This window comes from Zingiber officinale, chromosome 9B (assembly GCF_018446385.1).
Source record: "Zingiber officinale cultivar Zhangliang chromosome 9B, Zo_v1.1, whole genome shotgun sequence".
NCBI lineage: Eukaryota > Viridiplantae > Streptophyta > Magnoliopsida > Zingiberales > Zingiberaceae > Zingiber > Zingiber officinale.
The window spans coordinates 33,302,709-33,327,818 of NC_056003.1; the positions used below are offsets into that span (position 1 = coordinate 33,302,709).

General features: G+C 34.5%; 2 protein-coding genes and 1 long non-coding RNA gene across 4 annotated transcripts; all 3 read right to left on the reverse strand.

Annotated features, from left to right (window-relative positions):
- Nucleotides 1–8,543: 8,543 nt before the first annotated feature.
- LOC122022653 lies at nt 8,544–9,088 on the reverse strand. Its single transcript, XR_006123053.1, has 3 exons — nt 8,984–9,088; nt 8,782–8,883; nt 8,544–8,686 (listed from the first exon to the last, which is right to left on the reverse strand). It is a non-coding gene; the product is annotated as an uncharacterized LOC122022653 (long non-coding RNA).
- Nucleotides 9,089–13,622: 4,534 nt separating this feature from the next.
- LOC122022921 (ventral anterior homeobox 1-like) lies at nt 13,623–14,917 on the reverse strand. Its single transcript, XM_042581027.1, has 2 exons — nt 14,846–14,917; nt 13,623–14,114 (listed from the first exon to the last, which is right to left on the reverse strand). Exons 1-2 carry the CDS (start codon nt 14,915–14,917, stop codon nt 13,623–13,625), a joined length of 564 nt encoding a protein of 187 aa, XP_042436961.1.
- A 3,690-nt stretch (nt 14,918–18,607) lies between these two features.
- Nucleotides 18,608–23,552, reverse strand: LOC122024167 (SNF1-related protein kinase catalytic subunit alpha KIN10-like). Of its 2 annotated transcripts, XM_042582726.1 has the most exons (12): nt 23,288–23,552; nt 22,163–22,206; nt 22,015–22,080; nt 21,335–21,519; nt 20,786–20,968; nt 20,579–20,710; nt 20,317–20,502; nt 19,851–19,940; nt 19,686–19,769; nt 19,368–19,499; nt 19,059–19,298; nt 18,608–18,966 (listed from the first exon to the last, which is right to left on the reverse strand). In XM_042582726.1, the coding sequence occupies exons 3-12, from the start codon at nt 22,031–22,033 to the stop codon at nt 18,853–18,855; spliced, it is 1,365 nt and encodes a 454-aa protein (XP_042438660.1). In that variant the 5' UTR covers nt 22,034–22,080; nt 22,163–22,206; nt 23,288–23,552; the 3' UTR covers nt 18,608–18,852. The 2 variants fall into 2 exon arrangements, with proteins under 2 accessions (XP_042438660.1, XP_042438659.1); XM_042582725.1 differs by having other exon boundaries at nt 22,015–22,206.
- Between the last annotated feature and the right edge of the window lie 1,558 nt (nt 23,553–25,110).

Sequence of the window (25,110 nt, forward strand, 5' to 3'; positions counted from 1 at the left end):
ATGGTAGATCCCTGGGAGGATAGCACAAGAAAGAACAAGTAGATGGACGTAACTCTAAAAACTCTCGAATAGTCGTAGGGGAAAACATGATATCAGTATCCGCTGCCCTAGTGGTATAGGTGAGATCGTCTACTTTCACTAGGTTATTGCAAAATTCAGCACACAGACTTATGTTTACTGGACTGGTACATTCGACAAGGTTCCTTAAGTTATAGTGGTTTATAACCTCTATAACGGAGGCACACGAACCTAGAAAGAACAATCTATTTATACATTTAGTCCTAATGACCTTATAAATGGTTGACTCAAACTTAAGCCTTAGTTCATCTGTGGGAAATCTAGGGTCAGTGCTAGCATTAGAGGGTCCAGCACCAGTATTTGTTCGTTTCCTACTGTATATAAAAAAAATATTCTAAGAAAAAATGAGAAGACAAATTTAATAAATTTTCAGATAGGGGAAGAAGATTTACCGAGGAGCCATCGACAAAATATAGATCTGACGACCTCGGTTGAATCGCAACAGCGTCTTCACCGCAAGAAAATTTGATTTAAAATACTCTCGCACTGAGGTTCGGAGTGAACCTTGGCAAAAGTGAAGTTTTTGTGGGGCAAGGATTGGGGGCGCCTGCTGCCCCTTATTTATAGGGAACTACGGGCGCCCGGAGCCTTTCCGGGCGCCCGGGGTTGATTTTGGGCGGGGCGCCCGGATCCCCTCCCGGGCGCCCCGGAGGGGAATACCAGGGGCGCCCGCCCCTGGTGTTTAACCTTTTTTTTTTTTTTTTTACATTAAGATTTAGAGAAAAAAAATTTTAAGTTTAAATTAAAATTTTGAAATTAAGTTTTAAAAATTCTAAATTAATTTTTAAGTTCAAAATTTTGAAATTAATTTTTAAGTTTGAAAATTAAACTTTTGAAATTAATTTTTTAAGTTTAAAATTTTGAAATTAATTTTTAAGTTTAAAGTTAAAATTTTGAAATTAATTTTTAAGTTTAAAATTAGAATTTTGAAATTAATTTTTAGGTTTAAAATTAGAATTTTGAAATTAATTTTTAAAATTAAAATTAAAATTTTGAAATTAATTTTTTAAGTTTAGAATTAAAATTTTGAAATTAATTTTTAAGTAAAAAATTAAAATTTTGAAATTAATTTTTAAGTTTGAAATTTTTAAGTTTGAAAATTAAAATTTTGAAATTAATTTTTTGAGTTTTAAAATTAAAATTTTGAAATTAATTTTATAGTTTAAAATTAAAATTTTGAAATTAATTTTTAAGTTTAAAATTAAAATTTTGAAATTAATTTTTAAGTTTAAAAAATTTTGAAATTAATTTTTAAGTTTTAAAAAAATTTTGAAATTAATTTTTAAGTTTAAAAAATTTTGAAATTAATTTTTAAGTTTTAAAAAAATTTGAAATTAATTTTTAAGTTTAAAATTAAAATTTTGAAATTAATTTTTAAGTTTAAAAAATTTTGAAATTAATTTTTAAGTTTAAAATTAGAAATTTAAAATTAATTTTTAGGTTTAAAATTAGAATTTTGAAATTAATTTTTAAAATTAAAATTAAAAATTTGAAATTAATTTTTTGAGTTTAGAATTAAAATTTTGAAATTAATTTTTAAGTTTAAAATTAAAATTTTGAAATTAATTTTTAAGTTTGAAAATTTAAATTTTGAAATTAATTTTTTTAGTTTTAAAATTAAATTTTTAAATTAATTTTTAAGTTTAAAATTAAAATTTTGAAATTAATTTTTAAGTTTAAAAAAATTGAAATTAATTTTTAAGTTTTAAAAAAAAATTGAAATTAATTTTTAAGTTTAAAATTAAAATTTTGAAATTAATTTTTAAGTTTAAAATTTTGAAATTAATTTTTTGAGTTTTAAAATTAAAATTTTGAAATTAATTTTTAAGTTTAAAATTAAAATTTTTAGATTAATTTTTGAGTTTAAAAAATTTTGAAATTAATTTTTAAGTTTTAAAAAAATTTGAAATTAATTTTTAAGTTTAAAATTAAAATTTTGAAATTAATTTTTAAGTTTAAAAAATTTTGAAATTAATTTTTAAGTTTTAAAAAAAATTGAAATTAATTTTTAAGTTTAAAATTAAAAAATTTTAAAAAATTAAAATTTATTTTTGAGTTTTGAAATTAATTTTTAAGTAAATTTAAGCCTTATTCATCTTACCCGATCTATATTATCAATCAGGGAATCCTATGATTTTGTGAGATGAAATTGGATTTTTTTTTTTTTTTTAATTATGGAGTTTTGGTTTAACTTGTGTTAGATTCAGATTTAGCTTTGGTCTCCACAAATAGGCAATTTTTGGATAAACTTCTAAGCTTGGTGAGTCACATGGACGTCATTAGTAGTAACCAACCTTTCGAGGTTTTCCGAATAGTCCTATCCACGGAGCTTAGTACTAAATCTTGGTCTAACTGGTTAGGATTCATTTAAGGGTAGCTTCGGTCAGTTCCACTTGGCCAAATGCACCAGATCGAAACCATATCTTTCTAGACATGCGATGCCCAAGTTTCCCTAACGTACTATCATCCAAAAACTTCACTAGTACCATGATTCAAGTTAAACTTGGTCTCTAATCCTAATTACCCTGCCCAATTAGTTTGTTTTAGGTTACCCTGTCGGGTAAGTTAGTTTTGGAGGTGCCAGCTATTATGGAGCCTCCCCCTGAATTATTGGCCATTAATTTAAATTTTGGATTTAGGTTTGTGTCGATTCCTTTTATAGTTATGGTTAACTTGGTGATAATTTTGTTGATTTTTAAAGTGTTTAAATTTTGAATTTGATTTAGGTTTGTATTTTGGATTTTGGTTTGGTTTATTCGATTTTATATAATGTATTTTTTCTTTAGGTATATAATATTGATTAAGTCCTATTTGCGTGGTTAAGCACGCTTTCGGAACCCAAGCTAGATTGGTTGATTTGTATTGGGTTATTAATGATTTGAAGGTTTTATTTGAATTCGACTTATATCCTAGTCCGGTTTTATTATAGCATGCTTTTTGATTATTTAGGATTAAGTCTAGATTTTTTGATCTTGTTGTGAATTTTTCTAACATTTCTTTTAAATTGTTAATCTCATTTTTTAATGATAAATTCTCCTCCTCAAGTGTTAGATCTTGAGTTGGATTTGTATTTTCTTTTTGTTCCTTGAGGTTTTGATTTTCCTCAAGAAGTGATTTGTTTTCATTTTCTAGTTTAATCAATTTACTATTTAAACAGGAAATAATTCTAAAAAAAAATTTGTTTAAATTAAAATCTACCTCATTCGGGCCTTCGGAAACGAGTACGGGCTCGTGGCTTGTTTCAGGTTCAGACCCGTTTTCATCTTCCGACTCGTCTTCTGTTTCAGCTTCGCGGGCCATCAGTGCGAGGTGGCTCTGATGTTTCTGCTCTTCTTCCTCCGATTCGTCCGAGGAATCGTCCCACGTTGCTTTGAGGGCCTTCTTTTTGGTTGACTTCGGATTGTCGAACTTCAGTTTTGGGCATTCGTTCTTGTAGTGTCCCTTTTTATTGCAGCCGAAGCAAGTCACGTTCTTTTGTTCTGAGGGAGAGCTGATCTTTTGAAGGTCCTTTTTGCTGAAGCTCCTTTTTCTCCTGGTGAACATTTTTCTTACCAAGTTCACCAGGTGTTCTTCGTCTTCGGAGTCTTGGTCGGAATCTTCTTCATATTCAGGCTTGCTCTTCTTTTCCTTGGACGAACCTGTAAATAAAGCTATACCTTTCTCGGCTCCAGCATTAGTTTGTTCATGTAATTCTAATTCACAGAAAAGCTCGTCTAATTTTAACTTAGAAAGATTTTTAGAAATTTTGTAGGCATCTACGATTGATGCCCACAAACTATTACGTGGAAAAGCATTTAATGCGTACCTTATTAAGTCTCTATTTTCCATCTGGTGGCCTATCGCATGAAGCCCGTTGAGGATGTCCTTGATCCTCGCGTGGAGCTGATTTGCCGTTTCGCCTTCCTGCATTTTTATATTAAGAATTTTATTTAAAAACAGGTCTCGTTTTGTTACCTTGGCGTCGCTCGTTCTCTCGTGCAGCTCGATCAATTTGTCCCACAACTCTTTAGCGTTTTTGTGTGGACCGACTCTGTTCAGCTATTTAAAAGAAAGTCTTCTGCTGCTTGCTCTGCTGCTCTGATACCACTTGTTGGATAGTGAAACGTCGATAGAGGGGGGGTGAATATCGATTCGAAAATACAGCATTAAAAAGAGTTAAGCGCAGCGGAATAAAAAAAACTTAAACAAATGAACACGATGTTTTTTACTTCATTCGAAGCCTGTGACGACTCCTACTCGAAGGCCCGTACTCCGTGAGTACTTTCGTTGGGCAATTACTAGCAGTTCGAAAATGATTACAATTTAAGGTACAGTAATGCTAGCAAAATAAAGAAAATACCGACAAGAATTAAAGAACAGGAAAGGAGTATATCGTCGGATCTCTTGTTAATCCGCACTGTAGAGTGTTGATCGCTTTATTTTCTGTTGACGCCTTTTTCTTCAAATCTGCTGTCCAGTCTTCAGGATCCAGTATATTCCCGGAAGTGTCCGCTGGAATTTTATAGGGTCTCATAACGCTCATCCACTGGTCGAAGTCTGTTTTGAGGTAAACCTCCATGCGCTTCTTCCAGTACGGAAAATCGTCCCCGTTGAAGAGTGGAGGTCGTACTGTGCTGAAGCCTTCTTGTTGGGACATCCTGTACACAAGTAAATAACCAAAAAAAATATCCCAAGACTTGGTCTTGGATTAGTAGTGCGGGAAGAAAAAAATAGTAGAAAAATCTATATTGGTGTTGCACCAATTTAGATTTAATTGCAAAAAAATATTCAAAAAAAATGATAAACCAGTTTGGAATAAAGTGTAAAAGTGAAGACCGAAAAAAAAAAAAAGGTTTCACCCCCAGTCTGATTGGTGGTTGCACCAAATCAGAGCGGTACCTGCTCTGATACCACTTGTAGGACCGTTAGATTCGATAGAGGGGGGGGGGGGTGAATATCAAGTATAAGCGCAGCGGAAAAGTAAAGTAGACACAAGGTTTTTTACTTCGTTCGGAGCCTGTGACGACTCCTACTCGAGGGTCCGTACTCCTTGAGTACTTTCGTTGGGCAATTCACTAGCAATTCGGATAATTACAATTTAAGTACAAAAAGATGCTAATGAAAAGAAAAACAAAGCTGTACCGACAGACAAGGAATTTAAAAGAGCGGGATCGTGTCGTCGGAGCTTTGTGAGCGTCGTTGGAGCGCAGAGCAGCAGAGCGAGTAATCTCAGAGTTCTCAGATGTGAAAGGTTGATTCTGAAGCTCCTGCCTGGGGCTTCTTTTATATGCTGCTCCGGGTGCTTGGATTCCTTCCGGGCGCCTGGAATGTGACGTAATTGCTCAAACCGAGATGCTCCACGTGGCGACGACTTGGCCTGGATATAATTTGCTTTCCGGGCGCCCGGATCCCCTCCGGGCGCACGAACCACCTTGTTCCAGAAAACTCCCTTTTCCTGCAAAACAAAGTTAGTCCGAGACAATATATATCCTGCAAAATAGATTGTTAGCACATTTTGTAATAGTATGAATTAGCACAGATAGTATGACTTAGATTCCGTCTTTCCGAGACCGAAATCTAGTCACGATCTCGACTTAGACATCCGAAATGGATCTAAGCCGGATCAACGCCTAATGTTCCCTTCCCGGGAACGCGTCCTCGCAGTCACTCCCCTCTAGCGACTTACCTCACTTATCTGCCAGACGTCCGGTCAGCCCTTCGACCCGTCTGGACTTCTCGCCAGCTATCCGGTCAGCCCGTCGACCTAGCTGGACTTCTCGCCAGCTATCCGGTCAGTCCGTCGACCTAGCTGGACTTCGTGCCAGACATCCGGTCAGCCCGTCGACCTGTCTGGACTTATCCTGCACACTCGATCAGAGTGTTAGATCAACAATAAACCTAACTTAACATATTTGTCATTCATCAAAACCTGGGTTAAATTGTTAGTGCTAACCGCACCAACAGATATTTGATCGCTTGAGGATTCCTAGGAGTCGTGCTAGTTCCTCTTCTTCTTCTTCAACTGAGGTGGAGCCATTAAGAAAAGAAAATCAAGAATTGAAGACTCAGATGACTACCATGGATCAGAGGTGGGAGGAGAGATGAGCTGCTCAGGAGCAGACATTGTCCCAGATGCGAGCAGCCATTGCTAGATGGGACTGATCACAGCAACCCCAGTCATAGGATCCCCAGTCACAGCATGGTATTGAGTCACAGGAGACTCGAGACCCATCAGACCCTACTGATAATTAGATTTTTTTGAGGTATATTCAATTACATTTTTTTTAAATTTATCATACATTAATTAAGTCAAATATAATTATTCTATTCAAATATTCTTAGATATTTATCTTAAATTGTATTATATTTTTCAGGAGTCCATATTGATACATTTATCATCGTACTATCATTGAATATCTAAAATATAATTTAGGTATTTTTTACATGTAAAATTAGTTATATATTACAATTTTTGAGTTATATATTACATTTGTATCGATTCATTCTGATTATAATATCTTATATTTGACTTTTACAGGATTATATTTGGATATATGTGTAGGTGATATATCATATGGTAAGTATTTTGGATATTTTGTATTTGACTTTCACTTGTCAGTCACTTTTGGAAGCTTATGATTGTGAGTACTTGATATTTGGATAGTTATGCTTTATTTTGTATTGAATTTTGGAGATATGACCACTTATTACTATGTTTTGTATTGTATTTTAGATAATTTTGTCATTTGTTTGTTGTGAGCTTATTGTATTGTATGTTGTGAGTTGGTTGTATAGATTATGATTGATGTATGAATTGTGTTTGTGTTACCGACGGAAACTAAAAGCAGGTATTTCAAATTTTTATTGAATATTACCGACGGAATGTTTAATTCCGTCGGTAATATAACTACAACAGGGAATTGCGATACAATGCCGACGGAAGTTGTACTTTTGTCGGTAATTACCGACGGAAGTTTTGATTCCGTCGGTAACATCTGTTTCCTTCCGTTTGTCCTCTGCCGACAGGATAAATTTTCTATCGTTAAAATATACCGACGGAATGAAATATTCCGTCAGTAATTACCACTACAAAAAAAACCAGCATTACCGACAGAAATATCCGTCGGAATTCCGTCACTATAGACATATAGCGACGGAATTCCGACGGAATAATTTCTGTTGGTAAAATATCCGCCAGCTTCTATTCCCGACAGAAACAGAATTCTGACGGTATTTTATACCGACGAAAATTAAGTTTCTGTCGGTAAACGTACCGACAGAAAATACATTCCGTCGGTATAATTACAATATTCTACATCACCGATTGAGGTGACAATCTCCGACGGAACAGCATTTTCCGTCGGTATCTACCGACGGAACAGCCTGTTCCGTCGGTAATTACCGACGGAAAATGATGTTCCGTCGGTAGATACCGACGGAAAATTATGTTCCGTCGGTAATTACCGACGGATCAGCCTGTTCCGTCGGTGGTCCCGAAGGTGCTCTATCGAACTAAAAGTTCGATACTTACCGACGGAATGGATTCCGTCGGTAATCCGTCGGAATTTCAAAAAAAAATTTGCCAGATTGTTTACATTTACATGTTGTTCCCATATACATTTTCCACATATATAAACAAACCATCACAATCGATGGTTTCATACAATCCACACAACAAATACAATCCACAACAAATATAATCTACATCAAATATAATCTACACACATATATCTATCATATGATAATCACAAACTAATAAAATCCACAAAAAAAACCATATTCCATATAATCCAGCTAACTAAATCTACAGAATATATATTCTACACATATCCATATCTAAAATCAAGTTTACATAACACATACCGAACTAAAATGTAGTCCCAATAATACAAGAACGGGAAATCATAGAGAAAATCCTGTAAAAAGGCAAATACAAAATGATGTTTAAATAAACAGTTTGCATATTTATATATTAAGAATTTTATATGAAATAATACCTAAACAAAAAGTGAGCAAATGATGTAGTGAAGAGCCAATATGTATATATGACTGAACGTGACTCCTGAAACATATAGTAATAAAACCTTTAGAAATAAACATGTTATAATATCAAAACAGGCTCACGTTCTATATAATAAATAAAAAACTAAAGTATAGCTGAACAAACCTCAAAAAGCTAACGACCACCGTCTGATAGATCTTGAGTCTCCTGTGACTCAGATCCCTGTGATGCTTGGGTGAAAGAAGCCACGATTGCCCGCATTTGGGCCATGAGATCTTCATTACTCTTGTCACATTCAGCTCTCTTCTTCTCCTCATCAGCTCTCCACTGATCCATATCGGCCATCCTCTGATCCATTGATTTCAGTTGAGACCGCAGTTCTTGATTTTCATGTCTTAAAGACTGCATCTCACCAGAAGAAGAGGAACTAGCACGGCCTACTGGATTCCTCAAAAGATCAAATGCCACTTTGGCCTGAGAGCCAAGGCCGTAGAGGGTGGAGTTTTTTGTCCTTCCACCGACAACATCATAATATATCTCATTTAGATCGTCGGTGGATAAAGACTGTGACTCTCCACCCTCTGCTGATGGCTGAGATGCCTGAGCCACCCGTTCTGTCATTTCTTGCTGCATAAAAAATAATATAATATCCAATTTGATATGTATTACTAATTACTAATCAAGATATAAATGAACAAATGTAATAAAGTTAATTATCTTACATGTAGAGTTTGAGATCGAGAATCAACAAATGACCCATCCTTCTTCTTGTGGGTCTTCAGAAAAATCTCCATACATGTAGGCTGTCGGGCAAGCTCACGTTCCTACATTTATAAATTAAGGAAAAAATTAGTATGCTCAACAATACAAGGTTGGTAATAAATACAAAATTTGTTATAAAGTATAATTTTAAATTATACTCACCAGATCAATGGTATGCTCAACAATAGATCTGGATCCTGACGTATGCCGAGCGGTTCCGGTGCTCGGGCCACCTGGCTCTGTATTCCTATTTGCTTTTGCCTTTTCGGCATTAGCTTGCCACCTTTCTGCAGCCCAGGTGGCCGTCCATGCACTCCATATCGCCTCCGAAACATACGCAGGCCTAGTGCCCTTCTTTCTCATGTAATACATATGATCTCTGTAGAGTTTGGCACAATAAGTATTCCATGTAGCTTTAAATTGATCTTCTTGCCCGTCCACCCATGTATATCTTTTCTATAATTATAAGTTAAACATTTAGTTTAAATGATATAAATGATAACTATATTATAGAATGTGAATTAAATATATTAAATTTATTTACCACAAATTCATTATAATAAAATAGCTTCATCTCCTGGTCTACATGCCTCCATGTAGTACCAGACGCGCTCCTTAAATTTTACAGTGATATATGTGGCAACTCTGCGCCCATCCGGAGTGAACCTGCACAAAAATAGACCTTTAGGTTATGAGAAATATATTATAACTAATGTTATATATAAACTTGAATAATTAATAAGACAATATACTTACGAGTCCCCGACAACGGTAAGGACTTTGTAGCCACGGGGTGCCACAGCTTGCTGCTCTGCCATGATAATATCTGCAAAATAACATTGCAACACATCATAAAAAGGTCTAAAAACCTGATAATATAAATACAAAACATTAAGGAAATCTACTTACTGACGGAAATAATAATGTTAATATTTAATCATCATTAACATCTGACTAGTCAACATTAACAGTTTCTATGTCCTCATTGCTAGATGAGCTTAGTTCAACTTCATCCTCACTGTTGGACATCTCCCCATCATCCATCTCTTCGTAAATGTCATTAGCATCTACAAGCAATTGAGAAGTAGATTGGTGTTGTAAATCAACTGAATATATCTCCACTTCATTATTCTGAAATGCATCATGGTTTTGAGCAGTGATTGTATTCGGCATCTCTATGGTCGAGCGAGGCTTGATTCGACAAACAGACAACCATTCACTAGATCTTCTTCTCTTCGTAGGGTATTCAAGATAGAAACTTGACCCGCTTGTATTCCGAAAATAAAGGCTCAAACTTGTTGAATCTTTTATTTGCATTAACCTCAACTAAATTATAATTTGGATGAATTCGAGTACCTATTCTTGGGGTCGGATCATACCATGAACATTTGAACAACACACACTTCTTTATTGGTAATGCAGGATATTCAATCTCTATGATTTCATCAAGTCTACCATAATAATCAAATTCAGTGTTATTGTTGTCCACATATCCTTTGACGCAAACACCATAATTATAAGTTAATCTTCGTGAATCTCGTTGTGCCACGTGGAATTTAATACCATTAACATAGTAACCAGGATACACCTTTATTTTACGAAGGGGTCATGATGCAATATTCATTATCCTATCATCTTGCACATTTGATATTCTACGATCTTTCACCTATAAAAATAAGTAACATATATCTTAGTACACTTCTTAATAAACATGAACTTAAAAATTTCACAAATTTTCTAACTTACATATATTTGAAACCACAGTGCAAATTCGGTCTCTAACTTTGTAGCTACCTCACTTGCACCAATTGATGGGTTTTGGAGATATAATTGTTGTTCGTATAAGCTGAGAAAATAAGTAATTATATTAAAATTGGGATATCAAGCAAAATAATTAAACAAAGGATAATTGTTTGATTTAAGAAGTTTACTTACTTTATGTATGGTTTGACCTCTTCACAATTTAAGAGTATATATGTTCTTGCAACATGATATTCTTCCTCGGTTAACCATCTAGCAAACGATGCACCCATTAACTTACCAGGAAACTTAAAAATAGAAAGCATAGATGGATCTATCGACTGACAAGCATCATCAGAATTTCTAGGACACCTGCGATGTCTTGTTTGCACACTATCAACAAAATAATATGAGCAGAAAGAAGATGCTTCTTCTACTAGATAAGCATTGCATATTGACCCTTCAACTCTTGCTTTGTTACGAACATTATTTTTTAATTTCCTCAAAAACCGTTCAAATGGATACATCCATCTGTACTGCACAGGACCTGCTATTTGTGCCTCGTATGGTAAATGTACTGGTAGATGTTCCATTGAATCAAAAAAACTTGGTGGAAATATGCGCTCCAGTTTACATAATATGAGTGGAATGTCTGTTTCTAGCTGAAGCATATCATCTATCGTAATACACCTTGATGTCAAATCTCTAAAAAATAGACTCAATTCAGTGAGTGCTTGCCAAACATTTTGAGAAAGTAAGTCATGGAAAGCTACTGGAATAAGTCTTTGCATAAATACATGACAGCCATGACTTTTCATTCCAAACATCTTTAATCTATTCATATCCACGCATCGACCCATATTTGATGCATAACCATCTGGAAATTTGATTTCTTTCAACCAATTACATAAAGCTTGCTTGCCATCTTTGTCCAATGTATAACAAGCCTTTGGAAATCTATTAGTTATTTCATCTTGATGCAACTCTGGTCTATTGACTAGGTCTTTTAATTTCTCGCGTGATTTTGCAGTGTCTTTAGTTCTTCCAGGCATATTCATCACAGTGTTAAAGATATTATCGAAGAAATTTTTCTCAATATGCATAACATTTAAATTATGTCGACTAAGCAGATACTTCCAATACGGTAACTCCCAAAAAATACTCCTTTTCTTCCAACCACACTTGCACATCCTAACAATATATTTATTTTTCTCATCAGAACTAGATTGTGATACTGGTAGAAATCCATAACTATCAATTTGCTCAATGATTTGTTCACCTGAAGCATGGAGTGGCAGGAATTTTCTGACTACAACATTTTTTAAGAAATTTTTCTTATTTCGCCTAAAAGAGTGATCAAGTGGTAAAAATTTACGGTGATTATCAAACCAAGACACCTTCCCACTGTAAGGTAATGAAAATGCATCAGAATCAGTCATGCAGTGTGGACATGCTAATTTTCCAGCTGTGCTCCAACCCGATAACATTGAGTATGCTGGAAAATCACTGATCGTCCATAATAATGCAGCATGCAATCTAAAATTAGTTTTGCTTCCAACATCATAAATCACCGACCCTACATTCCATAATTCATTTAACTCTGCAATAAGAGGTTGTAAGAAAACATCTATCTTCTCTTTGGGATTGGTTGGACCAGGAATAAGTACTGTAAGGAACATAAATTCATCTTTCATACACATCCATGGCGGTAAATTGTAAGGTGTTAATATAACCGGCCAAGATGAATATTGTTGTCCTGACTGTCCAAATGGTTGAAATCCATCTGCAGAAAGTCTCAATCTCACATTACATGGTTCCATTGCAAATGAAGGAAATACAGCATCTAGATGTTTCCATGCAGGTGAATCAGAAGGATGACACATTATATCTCCATCGTGCTCATGCTCATGATGCCACGTCATATGGCAAGCTGTAGCAGCAGATGCATACAAACGTTGAAGTCTAGCAGTTAACGGAAAATAATACATCACTTTCCAAGCTATTTTTTTCTTCTTCTGCCCAGGTATGCGAGTACCATGCTTATAACGAGGGTGTGTACAGATTTTGCATTCACGCAGATCATTGTCTTCATTCCAAAATATCATGCAGTTATTTATACAACAATCAATCTTCTCCACAGGCAAACCTAAACCTCTGATCAATTTTTTTGTACTGTAAAAACTATCCGTCATTATGTTATCAGCAGGAAGCAATTCTGACATCAACTGACAAATGTCGTCGTAACATCTTTCTGAAAAATGATGTTCTGGTTTCATATTTAATAACCTTGCAGTAGCTGATAATTGAGAATGACCTGAGGGAATGTCTTTCCACACTTCTCTTTCACTAGGCTTTAACATTTCATATAGTTGCTGATATTCAGGTGTTGGTGTTTCATCTATATTAGAATAATCAACTGTAGCATTTATCGTATCATGAACCATTGATTGCATTGCGATATCAATATTAATTGATGCTTCAGGAGCAGTAACTGTTGCCCTGGATGACGAACCACCAGAAGGTCCAATTGGTTCATATAAATAAGGTTCTCCGTGACAGTACCAATTGTAGTAATTTGACACAAAATCATTTCTACATATATGCATTTTTACAATATCCTCATCACGGAAAGCTCTATTTTGACATTTTTTATGATTGCATGGACACCGTAACTCAGCACCGTTCATACATTCAGGGTGACTTTTAGCAAAGTTCACAAACTGTTCAACTTCAGCAATAAAATCATCTCTGATAAATCCTTTTTCTAATCGATTGTACATCCAAGCTTTGTTCATAGACATTTTCACCTAAAACTAATATATTGAGAACTAAAAATTAACATACATTAAGATACTAACACAAAACAAACAAACGGACTATATTATGCTATAAATTAACATACTAACATAACCTATTTCTAACTTTAATCATGTTAAATGACATACAGTATAATTTAGTAAATTTTACCTGAATATGTGTAGGTCAACTGGAGAAGAGCAGCAAATGCTACCTGTTTACAAAATAAAAATAATTTAGCTAAAAAATTAAGACAAAATATTTTTCAAATTTCTCGTGGCACCAGCAGCCAGCTGCCGGCTGGCACAGCAACCAGATGTCGGCTGGCACAGCCGCCAGCAGCCAACTGGCGTCCGACAACAGCCGGCACACCTGCAGGTAGGCGCAGGCGCCCGCTGGCCGGCGCAGAAGGCCGCAGCCGGCCACTGGCGGGCGCAGAAGGCCGCAGGCAGCCGCCGCCGACCACTGGCGGGCCCAGCAGGCTGGAGGCGGCCGCCGCCGGCCCCTGCCGGGCGCTGGCGGCAGCAGTAGGCCGGAGGCGGCCGCCGCCGGCCCCTGCCGGGCGCAGAAGGCCGCAGGCGGCCGCCGGCCGCTGGCAGGCGCAGATGCTCGCAGGCGGCCGCCGCCGGCTGGCGCAGATGGCCGCTGGCGGCCGAAGCCGAACGCCGCCAGCCGATGGCGGGCGCAGAAACCCGCTGCGGGCGAGGAAGCCCACTGCGGGCACGCGCCGCCGCGTGTGGGCGAAGGCCGGCGGCAACTGCCGCTCGCCGGAAAAAAAAACCAAAAACTAACCTGCGATCGGGAACGGGAGAACGAAGCCGTCGGCCGCGCGCGCGTGAGGGAAACAGGAGGTTAGGGTTTTTTTAGGGGAACTTGCCGACGGAATTCATATTCCGTCGGTACACTTTAGGTTTTACCGACGGAATTACTAACGGAATGGATTATTCCGTCGGTAATATCGTTAGTTCACCGACGGAATTAATATTCCGTCGGTATCACACGGTTATACCGACGGAATGATTTATTCCGTCGGTAAAAAGTAGAGTTTACCGACAGCATATTAATTCCGTCGGTAGTCCCGTCGAAAACACTGGTTTTTTTTGTGGTGTACCGACTGAATATAGTTTCTATCGGTAAATTGAGCGCCGACTTAATCCATCCCGATATCATAAATTCCGTCGGTATTCTATCGAAAACCGCAACTGCCGACAGAAAATTCAGTCGTTATTCTTGACTATTTTTGTAGTGCGAGGAATCGACACATGATCAACCGAAACGCCACGTCCCAGCTTCTATCACCTCAACTATAAGATAAGAGAAGAAATTATTTGGACTTTGGAATAATTCCGGCTTTAACAATTTTACATATTCGATCTAATTAAATAATAGCGGAAGCGATTACGCAATTTTATATATCATAATCACCCATATAAATATAAACTGATATGAAATTAAATTTATAAAATAAATAATTTGTAGAAAACTAACCTCTTGTAGTTTTCTTCCCTTTTGTGAATCTGAAGTGCGTAGAAACCACACTCTTCCAGTATAATCCTTCATCCCTATGGCAGTGTGTGGCATTCCAAAATACAATCACTAGAAATCAAAATGTGTTTCCTCTACGTAAATTTCAATACATGAAAACATTGATACTATATATATATATATATATATATATATATATATATATATATATATATATATATATATATATATATATATATATATATATATATATATAGCAGATGGATTTTTTATGGTTATATGGTATAGGATTTTTTTTTATACTTACTTCAGGTTCGAGAATTTTTTCATCAATTTCATAAAAACGTTTAAGTACAAGTATATGAAATATATTAATTTCCCTCAATCCTTACTTTACATTACACGAATTTATAAACATATATTTCTCTAAAATTTTTATTTTAGATATTAAATAACGTATAATATATTCTCAATATATTATGAAATTATTAATATCTATTTGGATATTACCATACTAATTCAAATTTATAATTATTTCATAATTATGATTTAGATTAGGATATTATTAATATCTATTAAGATATTACCATAATAATCCAAATTTATAATTACCTCATAATTATGATTTAAATTAACATATTAGTAATATATATTTGGATATTACCATAATAATCCAAATTTATAATTATCTCATAATTATGATTTAGATTAGGATATTATTAATATCTATTTAGATATTACTCTAATAATCCAAATTTATAATTATCTCATAATTATAATTTAGATTAGGATATTATTAATATCTATATGGGACATTATCATAATAATCCAAATTTATAATTATTTCATAATTATAATTTATAATATGATATTATTAATATTTATTTGGATATTACCATAATAATCTAAATTTATAATTATCTCATAATTATAATTTAGATCTAATCATATTTAATTATAGTTATCTACAAGCCTTGACATATGGAAACATTTTTCCATTTTCATATTTGATTTCTAAATAGTATTTCTAATCCATCAATTATTAAGAAGGTTTACTGGAGACCATTGACCCATAATTAAAAGATCCAATAAATTAGATAAATAATTAAACTCTTTGGTTAATTTACCTAACTTATTAATTCCATTATCACTCCACTAAAAATATGGAATTGCACTTTTTCTCATTATGAAATATTTTACTCTACTAAAAGAACAGTCCATTAATTTAATCATTATATATGGATTAATCTTTTTATAAACTTCTAAAACAACTTATAAGTTGTACGAGTTTATAAGCTATTTTTAATAAATTTAGCTAAACACCCTCTTAGAGCTAATAATATTCCGTTTACCTCTCCAATTACTTTTTATCCTCATCTACTATTAATTCACTAGTGAGTGGTTTAATTTTTAATATAATTATAAATTAGTTTGGCCTAACCCTTAATTACAGAATTAACAAATAAGGGAATCGTCCTTCTATCTCCCATGGGAAGGAGTGAACTCCATGTATATGAATTCATATTTTTAGCCAATTATTTTAAATATAAATCTAAAATGCAAGGGTTTGAGAATGCATAATTTCAAACTTTAAACAAGTAAATTAAAAATCATATTAGAATCAATAGGAGTATATAATTATGATCATCTTATGATTTAATTAAAATTTCACATTAATAACAATTTATTATGAAATAAATAATTAAATCAGTCCAAGTCCTATATAATATCATTATATATAAATATATCCCTAGAGTATAACACAGACGGTAAATACATGATATCTTTTATGTAATGGTAAGGAATCGATTCTCATGAACTGACGATTTGAGATTTATTCCATCATATGTCTAATGCTTGTGTACTTACATTTACTTCCCTCCATATTTGTGGGGCTGACATTAGGGGACCATTAAGATAACGAATTTACTTTTTTTTTTCATTATATATAAATGCTCCGATCTAGATGTCTCCACATCAACATTTTGGATAAGACGATCGCATTCATAATATTCATGGGCCGCATTAGTGATGTTTTAATTAAAAACATTAATTTCATCACAAACTCGATTTAAGTTTATTATCCATAATTTTAACCTACTTGTATATATGACTCTTATATATACTAAAATTATAGTTACATTCAATAAACTAGGGATTTTGCTATGATATTCAAGATAATGAATTTCAAGTAAAATTGTTTGATAATAAGCGTCACATTTATTAAAAATATAAACATAGTATGTTTACAATGTTTTAAGGGCATTATGCCCAACACCTCATATATTATTCATCCAAGACGTCCTCGCTCTATTGGAGACACCTTTAATCCGACGGTTGGCAAAAGCGATTTTGCTCATCCGAGATGCCTCTACACATATGAGGCGCCTCGGATCTTGAAGACTCCAAGACTCAACTTTAGAGTTGACTTTTTCCGACTTTCTTCTCGTGGGTGATGCTCCATCCGTCTAGAGTTGAGATCATCTGAATTCAACTCCGATCTTCTCCTCGAGTAGGTTTCCTCCTAGTTTCTCATCCCTTGAACGCTTCGCGCGTGTCTTTCTTGTCCACCCAATTTTTCGTCTCTCAGATGCACCAAGCTCGTCAACTCGTTTCTCATGCCACCCTTCTCCATCACTACGTCTTCCGTTCAACTTCTCATGTTCATAAGTTCCTAAACACTTAAACACAGGACATCAAAATAACAACACTTAGCTCAGTTGATCATATTAAAAATTACTTGAGGTACTTACAATGCGAGTCCGATCTGAATTAGAATAAACTCGTGGTAGTGCAAACTCAGACAATAGTTATTGCATATATGCAAAAAAGAGAAAAGAAAAAAGAAAAAAGAAAAAAGAAAAAAGAAAAAAGAAAAGAGAAGATAGAGAAGATATGTTGTATTGAAGAGAAAAATTAAGATTTGGTAGATGAGTAAAATGGATAAAAGATGCTTGGCAATTCTCGTTGTAAATATAATAATATCTTAATAAATAAAATTTAAAAGTAAAATAACATCGTTAATTCGAACTCGATTACGTGCCTAACGAGTTAGTTTAACAATCTAAAAATGATATGTTAACGAATTGAGATCGAACTAAACTCGTTTAATTTTTAATCAAGTTATTTTCGAATTGAGCACAAGCTGTTGACGAACTATTTAATTTCATTACAAACAAAACTCGAGCTTAAGAATTAAAGTTTAAATCAAACTTAATCCGAGCTCGAAGATAGGAAAATACCAACCAAACCATGTTCAAACCTCTTTTTGTTCGGATTCGATTACACCTCTAGCCATGTGCAAATATTACTTGAGCTTAAAAAACAAACCAAAGAAGCTTTTTTTGCAACAACGATATTCTCTTATAGCCTTATAACCATATCTATTATATATAAGCCCCTTTTATTTCTAATAATTGACCCACTAATTCTAGAAGAGACGGCTTCCCCTAACTAATCTTAGAGATAACAGTTTGTCCTAGATTCACTCATGGAGTAAATTTAGAAAACAATTTTATACACATTCAAAAGTCGATCAATAAAATATTTCCTAGTGTTTAGAAAACAATTTTATACACATTCACAAGTCGATCAATAAAATATTTCCTAGTGTTTTATCATGCACCGCACCAATCGAGTACTATATGTCCAACTTGAAATCTTACATCACACAATTGTTGAAATTTTAGTTTATGACTTAGGTTCGTATCCAATATTTGCACTGCACAGCAGATAATTTTAGTGTCCATCATTGATCACAAATCATTATACTCACTAAAATAATTGTCCATTACTAAAAACTTGAGGAGACATGTTTTTTATATAAAAACACGGAGTAGATAATCGAATATACAAACTATTCAACCTTTTTTGGGAGTCCTTTTGTCAGAAACAAGTAAATGCCATTGAAAAAACAGGCAACAATTTGAGGGAAGATCGCTGTTTCGAGTCACTGCAGAGTAAGCGTGTATTCATGATAACACGAGTAAGAGAACTAAGCGTCGGTATGGTCACAGGACTCTGAGCTGGGCAAGAAGGTCAGCACACAAGTCCAGAAACAGAAGCTGCGGACCACTGACCCTTTGCAAGTCGAGGAGATATTTCTCTTCCCTTGTCTTGTAAAGCTGAGCACAAGATGATATATATGTCATGTTAAGGCATTTTGCTTCGTTGTTGACTTGTATTATAGTTTCACTAGAGATAGAGTGGTTCTAACCTGAATTTCAAACTTCACTACAGCAGATCCTCTTCCAGCTTGGTCAGTTTCAACAATGGCTGACTCGTCGATGAAGCTATCGTTGGATCGAGGAGAGCTGTTAAGCATGCTTTCGGTATTGGGCAAGCCACGACAATAACGACATTTCATGTTGTAGTGTCCAATCTTTTTCCAGCAAACGTTTAGGTCTTGTAGAGCTTTGAGGACCTCAATCATGATTTCACGAGGATGAGCTCGGGACTGTTGATCAAAAAGGAAAAGGATTAAGTGAATGATTAATAAAGACAAGGAAGATAAATATGCAAGCACCTGAAGGCCGAGAGCCCATTTTCTTTCGCCAGAGAAATTTTCTCTTGAACTGATTACTTGTTGCTCCATATAGCCTGGTTGGCGATGTGGTGCTGGAATGTTACTTGAACTCCTATGCAACAAATTATAATCCTACAAAAGGCACATTTAATACCAAAAACAGTCTGAGACCAAACAATCTGGAGTTCATATAATTCATAAATTTCCAAAAAGAAATTTTACATTGAAAAGAAAGTAGTTAGAAAGTTTTGAAATTTCACTTGTATGAAGATATAGTTATGTATCAATGAGAACGATCCAGAATAAACCAGTGCTTACCATAGTTTCTTGAAAATCACCGCCAAGGTAGCCACTAGTAGATCGGAACCGATTGTCCAGAAGTAAGTAGTATGAAACAGTAGCCTAGATATTAACACTAGCAAATTAGCTATTGCTCCAGAAAGTAAAATTGTAACTCAAGATTTTTTTGATTGCATGAGATACCTCATTCTGAATCCTGTTATGAAGAGATTCAACCAACTGGTTCTTGTCAAAACCCATTTTAGTCACCTCCTGAAGGATGTCTTCATCGATCTGCAATAATGATAGACTGTGAGGCCAATTATAGGATCCTCAAGGTATCGAACAAAGATCAGGATTGAAATTATAAGATTATATGGAAATATCTAGAACACCAAAACAACATGTATCAGCGCCTAGAATTATATTTATCTAAAACATATAATGTTTGAAAACCTAAAGACTATCTGGAGATTGTATCTGAAGGGATCTGATATATCATCACTGAATAAGTGTAATAGAATGCTGATTTGGACACATTTCCCCAATCAAAATTTGTTCTCAGTTGTCAATTACAAATAGACCGAACAATCTAATACTAGTTAATAAGAAACTTATAGAAGTATGTTTAAAAAAAGAGTACGACTTAACAATTGCTGAAATTGTACACCTTTTTAGCTTGCTGCGAAGTGTCTGGTGGAGGGACAGCAAGATATCGAGGAAGACGTGTTTTGAACCATGCATGTTCACGGATCTCTCGAATAGTTATTCTCTTCATAGGATCAACAATCAGCATTCTTGGAATCAAATCTCGTGCATGAGCAGGCAAATGGCTTGGAAGGGTATATATCCCACCCTAAATTGTTGACCACCAAACTATTTTATTTGTTTATGAATTTGGAATACAAATTTTGAATGTAAAAGATACTTGCTTTTATTTTCTTAAATAAATTTGGGATGTTCTCATCATCAAAGGGAAGGGTCCCACAAAGAAGGGCATAGAGAATGACACCGCAACTCCACACATCTACCTCAGGTCCTGCATAAAGTTTTCCAGAAATTACCTGCAATGAAGAACAAAACATTTCAATAAAAATCATTGGAAAATAAAGCATCAGAAAAGCAGAGCATATAAATACCTCAGGAGCAGCATAATTTGGGCTTCCGCAGCTAGTCTTCAGAAAATGACCATCACGCATGACGTTACTTAAGCCAAAGTCAGCAATTTTAACATTACACTTTGAATCCAACAACAAGTTCTCTGGTTTCAAGTCCCGATGAACAACCATGTTTCTATGGCAATATTCAACGCCAGATATGATCTATTTGGCAAACACATGGATATTAGACCAAAAATGAAGGAAAGAAAGTCAGAAATGATTAGAGAATATAGAAACATGTCATACAAGAATTAATTGGTACATTCATCAGAACATCATTTAAAGCAGAGATCAAGATCAGTATGATTCACATAACAAAACATTCTTGATGAATCACTAAAATCAGGCACAATAAACCAAATATTTAGCTGAGGATAACTCTTGGAATGGTATGGAATAAACAAATTGAGTTTTTAGCCATTGAACTCACTTGACCAAGGCATGGATAAAACTTTAGAAAATAGAAATAATCACCGTCACTGAGAAAAATTCATAGTCCATGGGCTTCAGTAAGAATTTTTCAAGTACCTGTTGGAAGAAATGACGGGCTTCATCCTCTTGTAGCCTTCCCTTTTCAACAATATAATCAAATAGCTCTCCCGACTTAACATACTCCATAACAACATAAATATCTGACAGAGTCTCAATCACCTCATAAAGACGGATGATATGAGGATGCATAAATAGTCTTAATATTTTGATCTCTCGTCTCACTGCAGTACATAGAAATTACATTTAGGAAATATTAAAAATACTAAAGAGATAATTATGAGATCTATTGTGTTTAACAAGCGATTTCCTTCAATTCTTTTGAATAGATTACAGGGGTCTCTTTACTTCTGGTCAAAATACATGGATATGCATCAAATATTGCCATATGGAGTAGTTATAAATACAGTAAGGATAGCTGTGATAGACGAAGAAAGGCACAAATTAAAAATGAAAAAATCATTTGAAAGTGGTCTATAATCTGGATAGCTGTGATAGATCAAGAAGGGCACAAATTAACAATGAAAAGATCACTTGGAAGTGGTCTATAATCACATAATCTGAAGATAGTTTCTTATATTCCCTTGAATAATGAGAGCCACATGACTCCCTCAATGGAATCTTGGAATTGGAGTTCCTTAGCATGTAGATGATAGACAGAAAAGTGGACATCTCCTAGTAATTCAACAGTTAGGCAACGTCATTCAGTTAGGCCATACCTTTTTCTTCCATTTCCATGTTCTTTATTTTACGACGGTTAAGAATCTTGATAGCCACCTTGTGCCCTGTCAACAAATGCTCTGCAATCTTAACTTTGCCAAATGATCCAATGCCAAGAGTCTTTCCTAGTTTATAATTTTGCAATACCACATCAGCACTGCCACCTCCTCTACCAGGTCCTTCCATTTTGACTGAAATATTGATAGAAGGAAATTTAGGGCGCTTTCTTCCCATATGTAGTTATGTAGAGAGGAAAACTCTTAAAATTAGAAATTCTGGAATATACAATCTAGAAACATGTCATGTGGATTATAGATCTTGAAAACTGAATATTTAGGATAAATAAGTTTACAGAAGTTTGAACAAGTAGAAACTCTAAACAGCAAACATACTGATCTCCATGTCAAAATGAAATTGCAGGGTTGTAATACGTTTATTCAAGAATCAATAGCAATATTAACTATTATATCAACCAAAAAATGCTCCAGCGATTAAATATTCACTATGAGGTTGTTATCGAGATCAGACACTCAAAAGCTGAGCTTTATGTATTCGAACTTTATTAGTTAAAATTTATGAACTGTCACAAAAAAAAGACTACACATATCTTCATCTATGCTTCATTGCTCTTAGTGAAATGTCAAATACCGATAAATTTCTTGATGGGAGAAGAAAGCTAGAGAAGAAGTCATCAAAGCTTTCCACGGTAAAACTTGTATACTCATTCCAGATTAAAACTTATGAAGCATTCAAAATCTAGAAAATAGCGTGTCTAGAACTCCTAGGTCATCAGCACGAGAAGCCTCTGAAATTTTGAAGGCAAACAGAACTGTAAGTAAAATCTGAAATTGTGTTGAACTACTAACAATTGCACGGCAGTAGCTATTACCAGAACAGGACCATAGAAATACCGCAAACAACAACAACGACGACAACTAAAATGAAATACTGATCGAAAAAATTAAGACAGAGTTATACCATGTAACTAAACTAGCTGGCCTCTTAAAGTAAGAAGCCACAAAAACAATTTATAGGAACCAAGATAATGTAAAATTAATGAACTTTCCGAACCCAAATAATTTGTGTAAACAATAATTTGTTCATTCCCAAACAAATTTCCCCAGAAAGGATAAGACGGCACGGAACCCGAGACCTCAGATTTTTCGCAGTTTTTTTTTTTCAGCAATCGGAGTGAACACGCAAAATAAAAAGGGGAAAAAACAAAAAGAAATCCCAGTGCTGAAACCCAACACACGAGATCCGAACACCGACCTGAATTTGCAGAGGCTCGCGGCGGCCGGCGACAAAGTGGATTGAGGTCCTGAGCTACGTTTCGTAACACAGCGGAGAAGAGGAAGAGGAAGGGAGAAAGGGGATCGAGCTCTCGAAGAGTGTGGAAAGGGAGCCCCGACGACGACGACCGGTGCAGGAATAAAAAAAAAAAGTGGGAATCCAGTCACGGACACGACACCCTAACCTGGCAGCATCGATCGATTCCCCCAACAAGATGACCGGCGCCGAGCACCGTTGCTGGTTTTTATAGACTTGCTTTATGACAACGAGATGGCGATGGAAATATTAAAAAAATTTGGTATAATATAAAATTTTGATATATTGACTAATTTAATATATTTCCATACTGTATATAAGGTATTTTTATTTTTCAATATTTTTTTCCATCCTGTAAAAAATAATCAGCTTTTATTACGTTCAATAGCACGTTGTAAGAAAGATCTTATTTTATAGAATTACCTCTCGTCTTAACCAATACCATTATTGGTATCTTCTCGTCCACGTATAAGTGAGTCACCCTTTTATTGGACTTATCGTTCCGAGTCAAAAAAAAAAAAAAATCTGTAAATTACGATGTGTGGGTGATACATGTCGACATCCTCAAAGCGGGCAGTAAATTTCCATTTAACAGCTCCCAAAATTCACATTTATACTCCCGCTTATTATTTACGATGTGTGGGTGAGTTTTTAAAATTGAATTCAAATATTAATATTTTCATATTATTCGATTCGATTTTTTATTCGTTTACATTCTTAATTTTATCCTTATACGTGATGGTTGGCGACTTCACTTGTAGATGCAATTTTTTTTTTCTTTTCTATATATTTTTTTTGTTTTTGGTTCCTTCTCCATCTCTTCACAGAGAAAGGAGAATAAGATAGAAGCAATTGTGAAAGGTGACTTATTAGTTAACCATACATGGAAATTTTCAAATCACATGAAGGATAAGTAGTAGTGTTATTTGAATTTATCATCTACATTTACATCTAAAGGACATATTCAAATATGAGATTACAGAAACCGGCTATTCACTCCTTTTAGGAGGCTGATCATTTAATCGAAATAACATATCTCCATATAATTAAAGCTTTTTATGCGCATCTCTACATTTTTTTTACTGATAAGTTTTTAAAAATCAATGCTTAAATAATAATTATCCAAAATTAGTATTTTTTTTAAATAAATACTATATATATATATATATATTACAAAATCCATAAAAATAGAAAAAAAATCTCCAAATATATTCATTTAGATCTTTATGGTTACTTTTACTATTTTAGAAGAAAATAGACCAAAATTTCTTAAACTAATTAACTTTATATAATTAAAACTTTTTATGCGCATCTCTACTTTTTTTTAAAAAAAAATAAATACTATATATATATATATATATATTACAAAATCCATAAAAATAGAAAAATATCATCAAAGATATTCATTTAGATTTTTATGGTTACTTTTACAATTTTAGAAGAAAATAGACCAAAATATCTTAAACTAATTAACTTTATTTAAAATAGGAGAATATTAGTAATTTTTATCCCTTTTTTATCGTTATAATCATCCTTTCCTTTATTTACGCTGCGGGCCCGAGCAGAGGGACCCGTTTTATACCACCAAGTGTTCAATACCTTTTCGCAAACACTTCACCACTCGACAATGCACCCGTTTCCCGCGACGCGTGCCCCACGTCAGCGGACGTGGTAGTTAAACCAATCGGATGATCTCTACGTGGGCCCGCTGTCGGACCCGTCAAAACCTTTAGGTATTGGACGTGTCGGCATCTGGTGCATCTCGT

Excerpts from the sequence above, each read along its gene's own strand:
- LOC122022921 (XM_042581027.1), bottom strand. The coding sequence starts at position 14,917 with ATGAAGGATTATACTGGAAGAGTGTGGTTTCTACGCACTTCAGATTCA. Across the intron at positions 14,115-14,845 it reads AGGGAAGAAAACTACAAGAG|TTGCCGCCGGCCTTCGCCCA; the intron begins GTTAGTTTTCTA and ends GGCGAGCGGCAG.
- LOC122024167 (XM_042582725.1), bottom strand. The coding sequence starts at position 22,201 with ATGGAAGGACCTGGTAGAGGAGGTGGCAGTGCTGATGTGGTATTGCAA. Across the intron at positions 20,503-20,578 it reads ATTTATTTAAGAAAATAAAA|GGTGGGATATATACCCTTCC; the intron begins GCAAGTATCTTT and ends TCAACAATTTAG. Across the intron at positions 19,770-19,850 it reads ATAACAGGATTCAGAATGAG|GCTACTGTTTCATACTACTT; the intron begins GTATCTCATGCA and ends GTTAATATCTAG.